The 10,855-nt window shown below is 37.0% G+C and overlaps 1 protein-coding gene and 1 long non-coding RNA gene across 3 annotated transcripts; one reads left to right on the forward strand and one right to left on the reverse strand.

Annotated features, from left to right (window-relative positions):
* The first annotated feature begins 273 nt into the window (after positions 1-273).
* Positions 274-9,825, forward strand: LOC113228500. 2 transcript variants are annotated; one of them, XM_026461830.1, is made up of 8 exons: positions 274-636; positions 742-816; positions 1,024-1,104; positions 1,661-1,787; positions 1,871-2,057; positions 2,354-2,527; positions 5,206-5,278; positions 8,870-9,825. In XM_026461830.1, exons 1-8 carry the CDS (start codon positions 460-462, stop codon positions 9,035-9,037), a joined length of 1,062 nt encoding a protein of 353 aa, XP_026317615.1. In that variant the 5' UTR covers positions 274-459; the 3' UTR covers positions 9,038-9,825. The 2 variants fall into 2 exon arrangements, with proteins under 2 accessions (XP_026317615.1, XP_026317616.1); XM_026461831.1 differs by having other exon boundaries at positions 1,871-1,959; positions 8,870-8,966.
* Positions 868-1,958, reverse strand: LOC113228501. Its single transcript, XR_003310314.1, has 3 exons — positions 1,892-1,958; positions 1,642-1,759; positions 868-941 (listed from the first exon to the last, which is right to left on the reverse strand). It is a non-coding gene; the product is annotated as an uncharacterized LOC113228501 (long non-coding RNA).
* Positions 9,826-10,855: the final 1,030 nt, after the last annotated feature.

Here is a 10,855-nt window from a genome sequence, read left to right on the forward strand (position 1 = left end):
AGTATTAACATATAAAAAACCTTTTTACGACTGCGACGTTAAGTAAACGTTTTCATTCAGACCATTATATGATTGTCGTATAATTTAGTTGTGTAAACGTTTACTGGACTATTTATTCAGATAACTAAACTGTCAGTAAATAAAACGTCTATGCAACTGTACTGGTTAGGTATTAACCACTTTAAAACCCTTATATGACTAACAGTCGTATAAGGAGTCACTTATATGACCTGCTTGTTTGTTGGGTAATGACGAACGCATTTAGGTATTGTGTTATAACGTATTTAGTTGTTTATAATATATTTATGAACGTGACGACTTTGCCAAGTGTAAGTATATATAATTGTATTTTACAATGACAGGTTACGCTATACCTAATTATTACAGAAGGCGACTAGCGGATAAAAAGCATTTCCTTGTGTATTAAGTATATTGCTGCCGAGTTCGCTAAACTGCCAAATGTGTCGATTATTGCTGTTCGTTGGATTTATTCAGGTTCCATGGCAATTTTCTGGAAAAGGCGAGCCGGTACTTCAAGCGCTGGCTCGGCTAGACGAAGAAATAGCCAGTAGCGAGAAGTCCCACCCTGCTGCCAGGCTTGCGGTCGTTACTGCTGAGATGGATGTCATACAACAGGTTACTTTTTATACAGTTAATAACATAAACATTACAAACAGAAGTTCATAATAAAGATTCAGAATATTTGATTATTCAATGTAATAAAATAAAATTATTTTTTAGGAAATCAAGACTTTCGAGGAAGTCACAACAAGCGAACGAATAAATAAAGATACTTACGCCAAGACACTCCATCAGGTAAAAGCTTTCTTTTCATTTCCCGAACGTAGATTATTAATGTTGGTGCTACTTCATAAAAAGTTCACTCTTCTTCTATAGTCGGATTACAAATGAGAAAATTCTTCTTATAAACACGCGACTAACTGGAACAATTAATAATATAATCTTATTTTTCTTTGCTCTACGAATTTCGCAATTTGGTATGCTATACATTATTTGTTACAGTTATTCATAAGTTTGGATCTTTATCGACGACCGATGTTGGCTGCCGAAAATGAAGATTTCGTTGCGAATGTCAATAGAAAGGTGTGTATGTACTATTAAGTACATAAACATCTACTGAGGGTATCTTCACAAAGGGCAAACTCAGTTTGCTAATAATCTATTGAAAATAGGAAGAAGGTCTTGTCTTTCTAAAGGTGGCTTCCCACGGTCTGTGACATCACGTGTTGCGGCTCGCCGCGCTGATTTGAATAGGCGATCTCGCGCCACAAGCACATACTAAGTGAGCCCGCTTGCGCTCCAGCACGGGCGGAACTCTTCACACGGCGCATAGGCGCGAGCTTGCGCGGCGCGACGCGTGGTGTCACGGAAACCAGCATCACTGTTGGAGGTAATTAGTTCAACTAATTACCTTGAATAGATGATGCAAGGTAAATTAATAAGTATAGAATAAATATCCACCTAGGGTAAAGAACACTATTCCACCCTACTGACTCATCCAGGGTACGTCTAAGACTTGTAATAACTAGCCATCGGTGATTATGGTGTGAACCGTCCAAACTTTTACAATTATAAAATTTGTGGAGTTATACCATTGTGAGATAATGTATCTGTTAATACCTGAACAATGTTGATGTAGCAAATGCGCCAATTGGAGTTAAGCTGGCTTCGCACACGGTACGGTGAACTGCAGCGCGAGCGTCGAGTGTTGCACGCGCAGATGTTGCGCACGCGCTCCCTGTACACTCAATTGCAACAGTTACTCGGTAAATTGAAACACTACAGTTAGAAATTCTTTCTGTACGTATGTATTCCGTTACAAAGAAGTTAAAAATAATAAAACCCTCAGATCGAATTTGGGGTAGTGCACCTCGTCCAGGAACGCCCACTGAGGGCGCTCTCACCCGCGCAGGAGCGCTTCGCGACGCACTGGCTTCAGTAAGTGCGAAATTACGTGCCGCTGCGGTATATGCACACGCTGCAGCCCGACTTGTTGATGATGCACTACCTGCGTGGAAGCTTATTTCCGTTGGCAAGTAAGTGCTTTAGCATGAACAATACGAGAGTACTCGGCCATTGTGACACACGGTCGAACCAATTTTTCGACGACGACGTAGCGATTTCTACGTTCAGCAGGAAAGATAATAATAAATCATAATATACCTTTGTAAAAGAAAAAAATGTATGATTCTGCAATGAGATCTGACACCACGCTTTTCAATCTTTTTGGATATAAGACTTCAAAGAACTAAAAATGCATCGATTTCAACGTAAACAAATAAAATTTAAAAAAAATCACCTGTTTATCATCTTGTACATTTGTTTACAATAGAAGCGGCTGGGAGCGCACGGCAGCGTGTGCGGACGCCTGTCAACTACTTGTGCGCGCTCGCTGTGTAGAGCGGGGCGCTCGACGCGTGCTATCCGCGCCTGCGGCTCCCCGTGCCGCGCGAACTCTACGTCTCGCGCTCGACTACGCGTTCACCGACGCCATGCACGACCACAAGTTAGCAAAACCTACTAACATTATGTGATCTGTGTGTGTGAGGGGTAGAGTCATTTGGGATAACTGAGCGCAGTGGGCAAGTGTGCGCAGGAGCTATATCTCTGGAACGTGGTTTGTTTGGGTCAAATCAAGGCGCTTGAGTGACTCATTAGTTCCGATTTGGCACATGGACGTGTGGTCATTTGTTAGCCTTTTTAAGCAAAAATCTGTTTTTGCTGTTTACATCTATAGGTTTTTGTATTTCAGAGTAGCACTTGTATTTTTTATCTCATAACAGTGAGTTGTTTTTTTTTTCAAGTATGAACAGATTTACGCTATATTTCTTTAAAAAGATTCAGGTTATATTCGATTCGAAATATTTTGCGATCATTCATTTGCAATTCAGTGCTCTAGGGAAAAGGTACGCATGCGTACCCTTACCCCGTCTGGAATATTTTCGTTCATTCATTTGTACAATATTTTGAACAGTCTTTTATTTTATATTTCGGTGCCTAATCGTCATGCCATTGAATTATATAAGAAAAAACCAAAACTTACACTAGTTTCTAAGTTGATAATTTGTTAAAAAGATATATTTTCTTTCTATTTATTCAATGGCACTTTTTGAGTGTTTTTTGTAAACGCTGTTTTCTTTTGGTTTTAAGGTCTTAAACATACAAATAAGTTCAAGCCATGTCAATAATTATAAAATCACAGAAATATTTAAGTTAAATACAACAAAAAAAGGATATTTTAGGTCACACGAATGAGATTGCAGTAACACGAATGATTTTCTCATAAACATAAATGAGAAAGACGGCACAGTAATGAGAAATTATTATTACAACACACATTTTATCGTTCACAAAAGAACATTTAACATCATTTAACATGTAACAAATATTTTAATATAACTTGTATCAAAATTCTTCTCATCCGTGTAAGACCATCTATCTATCTATATGTAATTAATAAATAAATCTAAAGAATTATTTTGTTAATGTCATATAAACTTTGTTGTACATCAATATATTATCATCACCATCATCAACATCATCATCATGATCACCATTATCATCAGCATCATTACCATTCACATCATCATCACAATCATCGTCATCATCACTACACTCATCATCGTCATTATCACCACCATCATCATCGTCACCACCGTCATCACCACCACTATCAATACCTAATTGTTATATGTCAAGTAAATGTTTGGTTTAAAGTAACTATTTGACTTAAAAGTAGATAAGAATGAGAGCGACAATATTTGGATACAGTTTTAATTGTCAAGTGTGTAAAATATGCTGGACCATTGTAAAAGAGCATGGAATCAAAATTCCCTTTGTCTGATTGATGTACAATAAAGTTTATAAAACTATCACTTAATATTTATTTAGATAGATTGCTTTACATGAATGAGAACGATTTAGTATTATATAGAGTTTAGTGAGATGCACAGGTTACTTCACTGTGTTCACTGAGCCCCTTCTCACGTGTGCGAAGGGTGAAGGTGATGCGGTATGAATTTTTGTTATTAGGAGGCTTTTAGTTGAAGTGACACTAGTGATAAGAAAAATTGAGATTCATTTTGTTTTTCCAAGAAACTCATTTTGTTTTTTTTGTTAAAATTAGGGCGACGTGGAACTGGCTCCCATATATGAGAAATTGCCACTTTTTTAATTTTTATTTATTACTGTGACGTAGTAAAGTAGTCTTTTTATGTGTAACACAGACTAAGTAAGCAAGCAATCATATTAAATAAATAATGCTTAGCATTCATGTAATAACATAAAAGTTATTGAAAGGGTCACATTTTTGGAGGTTATCTGAAAACGACCCTTATAATAATTCATCATTTTTAATATTTTCATGTTACATATTGTAATATATTTAGGTTTATTAATAAACAATACTTTTTTTATTACTATTATATTTCTTGTGATCGTGAGCAAGCAATGCACTTACATACACCATGTGCATCTACTTACCCCATAAGGGTGCGCACACTTTCCCGCCATGCGGATCCAGTGAATACATTTCGATTTTAGATCGTCTAAGTTCATATCTAACTCTTATATTTTATGCACAGTATGTAAGCCCTAAATTACATAAGTGCGCACGCTTGACCCCAATGACTCTTTAAAAAATATGTAAGCAGATAAATTATAAATTGTCGCCCCTAAAAGCCTAAATACCTTGACTGATTTCGTTCAATAATAATAAGTGTCCAATATAATAACGCATTCAGGTTGCTGACGGGGCTGTCGTGGAGGTGTTGTGCATCGGGAATGTTTGCCGAGCCTCAGACAGATGGTTTCATGGCCATCATGAGGAAAAAGTGTCCATCTGCGCTGATGCACCTCTGCGGGGGCTCCAACAGCATCCTGTGTGTGTTCACAGATCGGTGGGACTCGCCACTCCTACGGAGATAGATTGAGGGCCATACCGTCATTTAATTGTATAGCTGTATTGTCCCTATAAATTAAATAATACTAATACTAGATCATAAGTTATTTTGTTTACTAACACTATATAGATTTTTACCTGAAATAAATGTTTTCAATTGAATTGAATATTCAATAAGATAGATAGATGCACTTGGCAAGTATGATTTGTTCGGCTATTTTACTTTTAATGTTTTCACATTAAGTCATTTTGTGTTTTCTAAATTTTGCATATATGTTACTTAGGTACCAACGCGCGACAGAAGTCTTTGTGCAATTCAAGGAAGCTCTTGTACAACTAATCAGTTCGATTCATCAGGTAAGTAAGAATGTTGTTGAGTTACTTAAATAAATAGTTACATTTTAAACTTTGTACAAAAGTATGTTTAGTATTCGGATGGTATTCGGTGACATAGAGCAACGCACTGACCGTGACACATTACACGAACCAAGTCGAGCTGCTTGAGACTCTCAATATCTCAATCTTCAAAAAAAGAATTATTTCCCTCCAATTATTCAGATTATTAAATTTATAAAAGCTCAAATAGACCTCAAGATATTGAAGTCTAAACGCTATAGAGGTGATTAGAAACCTGAACCACTTCCAATTGACTTTGAAATCACAAGTTTGGAGATTCATTGAATATATTTAAACGAGAGACATTCAGAATACAAGTAACTGCGAGCCGTAAGTAACGAAATTAATGGTTAACTACAAAATCTTTGTTTTATTTGTCAATCGTGTCATTTATTTTTAATTTATGACACATACTTTTAAGGTCGTGATAAAATTTTTAACTTTGTTATTATTATAAAGTGGTGTCTGAATAATTACCAAGTATTTACCTAAATCAAATAAATGATCTACGAATATACTACGCCTAGAGAAAATATTTTTTCTTTAGTACATTTACGTTCTATGTACCAATGATCGCCTGCAACTAAATTCTTGAAAGTCGATCGTTAGATCTACACGCCGCATGAACTTTTTCAAACTCTTTTCGGCTGATCTTCAAAATCATCAAAGCAGCGGTAGTCCTCAGAAAAGTACCTTCTATTTTAATATTTATTTATATATTTTTTATGAAAGTACTCGACTAAATTGTTGTCATAATTGAAATAAAGATCTCTTGTCAGCCGCTGGTAGCTGTAAAGCTGGCTAAAAAGGCCTGAGTGAAAATAAACTTTTATAGCTTTCTAACAGATGGCGCTACGGCAAAAACGGTCAAAACTAAAAACAAAGATCTGCAGGAAGCACATATACAAATTCGTAAGGTCTTCTGATTCGCTTCGAAACTGATTTTGTAGAGCCATAATTCGTGGCGAAAACGTCATTGGCTCTATACCAAACATTTAGGAGAAATTTTTCTTTGAATTGATTTGATCGTATCAATTATAACCTTCTATTTTAGTTACATTAATAAAGTTTGGTCATAAAAATCTCTTTGAAATGAAAATGACATGGAATCTTATCGTCATTATCTTTTTAGTCATCTTGTATTTATGACACCAATAATAATTAGTAGTTGTCTTGCTTCCAAGTAAAATATTGTATCTTCTTAGTTGAAATACTGTTCCAATCAATTAACATATTCCTAACGCAACTTAACTTTATTTTCGTTTGATGAAAATTATTATGCTTAAAGCCAGCAATAAATTATTAAAATGTCTAAATGTCGTCAGGAAAATTCAGAGTCGCTCCATAAAAGATAAAGTATCATTAATGATAAATGGCAAAACTGTGTCGGTGCCTAGATATTACTCTATAATTCAAGCTTTACGAGATAACAACGTGACCGTGCCATCGTTCTGTTACCATGAACGGCTAACGATTGCTGGTAACTGCCGTATGTGTCTTGTCGAGATAGAAGGATGGCCGAAGCTGCAGATTGCCTGTGCTACGCCTGTTGCCAAGAACATGCGAATACGGACCAATTCCGAATTCGTTCTAAGAGCCCAGGAATCAGTATTGGAATTCATTCTCGCAGACCATCCGCTTGACTGCCCCATTTGTGACCAAGGCGGAGAATGTGACTTACAAGATTTATCATACAAATTTGGAAGTGATCGTTCTCGATTTACTGAAATTCATTTTCACGGGAAACGAGCCGTGGAGAGTAAAAATCTAGGACCTCTCATACGCACTGAAATGAATCGTTGCATACATTGCACCAGATGTATAAGGTTTGGAGCACAAATTTGCGGTGTAGAAGTGTTGGGCACTACTGGACGGGGGCACGGCATGCTCGTCGGCACTTACGTAGACAAAATGTTTCTATCTGAGCTTTCAGGCAATATTATCGATTTATGTCCTGTCGGTTCACTAACTTCAAAACCTTATATGTTCAAGGCTAGACCATGGGAACTTAAAAGAACAAATTCCATAGATGTCACTGATGCTACAGGAACTAACATAGTTGCATGTTCTAGGTTTGATAGGGTGCTTCGAATGCTGCCTCGAGAGAACGATGAAATTAATCAAGAATGGCTTTCAGATAAGGGTCGGTTTGCAATAGATTCCTTGGAGATGCAGAGGTTGGTTACGCCCATGGCAAACATAGGAGGTGGGTGTTTGAGCCCTGTAGACTGGGATTGGGCTATGAAATCAGCAGCGGCAATGATATGCCCAACGCCTCCTTCAAACATCATGGCGGTAGCTGGTCCGCATACGACTGCCGAAACTTTGGTCGTCGCCAAAGATTTGTTAAATGCTTTGGGTTCAGAAGAAACATACATAGAAAGAAATATTTGTTTGCCAAGTGGAATCGATATTAGAGCTGGTTATTTAATGTCAATAAGCATGCAAGATGTTGCAAAGGCCGATAAGATTATTCTCATAGGCACGAATCCTCGTTTTGAAGCTCCAATTTTAAATATGTGGATCCGGCAAGCATACACAACTAATGAGTGTGACATCTATATCATAGGCCCCAAATGTGAATATAACTATCATGTAGATTACTTGGGCTCGGATTTGTCTGCGCTTAATAATATTAATGACATTTTAGAAAAGGCTAAAAAGCCTTTAATTTTTATTGGCGTATCGCAGTTGGGAGATGTTCAAATCGCCCCTATTTTGATGGGACTATATGAAAGTACTGCTAGGTTTAGAAAGAAGGAGTGTATTGTAAATGTTATACCGAGAGAGGCAAGTTACGCTGCTGCTTTAGAAGCTGGATGGCGGCCAGGTGGGATTGAAAGATTGAAAGCGTGTTCACCAGATGTTTTGATAGTATTGGGAGCCGACGAGCTGTTTTATAAGTGGTGTCCTCCTCCTACATGTACAATTATTTACATAGGCTTTCAAGGAGATAAAGGTAGTCAGTACAGCACTCTCATCATGCCCGGGTCCGCTTACACTGAATCTGGAGGAACATATTTAAACATGGAAGGGCGCGCACAGGTTGCACAGCCGGCTGTTACTCCACCCGGACTTGCCCGCTACGATTGGAAAATTATTCGTGCTTTAGCTGAATACCTTGGAATATGTTTATGGTATGACGATACAAGTACACTGCAATCTAGAATGGAGCAAATCAGCCCTAACTTTGTAAAGCTAAATGAGTATCAACCAAAAATATTATTAGAATCACTGGAACGAATGGCTTCTAAGAGCGCACATACCACTTATTCTGGATGTGTAGACGTTGAACTGAAAACATTAAGAAATTACTATTGCTCTGACGTGTTCACTTACAACTCGCCAACTATGGTACGGACTTGGAAAGCTGCGTGTGAATATCTGCAAAAATCTTATGCTGAAAATTAGCTTTGTAATTTTTATATTTTAAATTCGTTTGGGACATACTTATTTTAAAATAAATTTGTTTTAGGATGTATCCATTAAATAATTGTGGTTGTTTTTTTTAATTATTTTATTTTGTAATGGTAACAAGCATTTTGATGAAAGGTGCTGCTGAACAATCTTGAGAACTTGGCGGTAGCTGAGAAAGACGTGACGAAGTGCCGGCGGGAGCTGCGTGCGGCGCGGGTCAACGGGATCATGCAACAGGGACTCGCCGGGTTGCGCTACGAATCGCGTGTGCTCACTAGTCTCAAAAGTGTCACATTTACATAGAATGGTTATAGAGGTTGTAGTAACGTTACCAGTCAACACTAAAAAAAAACTTACAATCTTTTTAAACCTGATTACATTGAGTGTTAATAGTCTGTATCCGGGCTTTGAGTTTACCTACAGATAATAATGTTGACAAAAGTCCAATAAATCTCAATAGCGCCTTTGCCTACTGCGTCCGATCCGTATCCGTTTCGGATCCGAGAAAATCTAGAAAACTTGGACCGACAGAGGATGTCGTTTGTGCACTAAGTCCCATACGAATCCGAGAAAATACCCCTCATTCCCACTAGTACCACCGACAAGTACCCCTGTGGTACTAGGGACATTTTATTCCTCACTAGTACCACCACCTGAAATGATAATTCACGGTAGTACTAGTGACAAATTTATGTAACACTAGTTTTTGTGAAAATACGATTATCGCTTGTACACCTTGAGATTATCACTAACTATTTGTCCTTTCCATCTCCGTCAACTTTGACAGTGTTAGTACATATGAAGACGCAGAAAAAATCAAAAGTTTTGAATACAATTTTCCTGCCTGTACCTGCTGAACTGACTTTTCAGGCAATTTTTATTTATTTATAAAAGTGATTACTGAATAATTACTTCAGTCCGCGAAAATAATGTTCCGAACTAAAGGTATTTTCGAGTTCGGAAGACAGAATTCGGATTCAGTACACAATCCATCATATAAATAATGCTACGACTATTTCGGACTGTTATTTTTCGGATTCGCGACGACACGGATCGCACGTAGTGCGCAAACGCTTTTACCGTCATTTACCAACCACTAAAAGTCGAAGATAAAATTATTTCATTGTATGAAATCAGAATTAAAATTAGCTTTCTAATAACTAAGTGAAATAAAAAGATACAAGTTTCAAAAATGGTTGTTTTTGCGTCCGGGCAGCGAGCTTTGAAAAGCGATCGCGATACTTTTTGGTCATAACATGAGTCTGAAATAAAATAATATAAAAACTGAGATAAAACGAGTGCAACATTTTTTCACACGTTAGTGTTCATGTTTGTTAACATTGCAATGTTAACATGAACACTAACATGTTAACAAACATGTGGGTAAGCGATACACGCTTCATCTTTTAGAGCTCATTGCTCTATCTATCATAAAAAATAATATGAAAGAGTCAATCGGCGTCTCTTTTTAGTTTAGCGTTTCAATTTGTGTACCTGTAAGTTATCTAAGATCGATGACGTAATAAGCGAATGTATAAGAGTATCTTTGAGAGATAAGTTTAAGGAAATTAACATTCTTACACTAGCGTCACAGTACATTTATAAAAATGTAATTTATGTTAAGAAGAATAGTAATTTCTTTATGAAAAATAGTAACAGACATAACATTAATACGAGGAATAAAAATAATAACTAGCTGTTCTTGATAGTAGTCTTCACAAAGTCACAAATTCACGTAAGGAGCAACGTATACGCTTCTATAACAAGATTCCGATTAATATACAAAATTTGCCATTCACGAGGTTTAAAGCTATGGCGAAACAAAAATTTACAAACTTCTGTGTACTTGGATGACAAAAATCCGTGGTAGTAACCCGTTTAGCTCTTGGAGGAAGTCTCGATCTTATGATGTGTGAAAAAAAAATTGTAAATGATAAATGTGTACAAATGTTTATTTACAAAGAGCAACCTCTGGAGTTTCTTGCTCATACTTCTCAGGGGAATCTGCCTTATGAATAAGCGGTAGAGTTTAAATAATGTGACGATTTCAAGTGTAAAATGCTTACCCACGAAATAAAGATTACAAGGGGTGCACTATAAGTTTCCGGAACTGGCCACTTT

This window comes from Hyposmocoma kahamanoa, unplaced genomic scaffold (genome assembly GCF_003589595.1).
Source record: "Hyposmocoma kahamanoa isolate Upper Pololo Valley unplaced genomic scaffold, ASM358959v1 232, whole genome shotgun sequence".
Classification (NCBI taxonomy): domain Eukaryota; kingdom Metazoa; phylum Arthropoda; class Insecta; order Lepidoptera; family Cosmopterigidae; genus Hyposmocoma; species Hyposmocoma kahamanoa.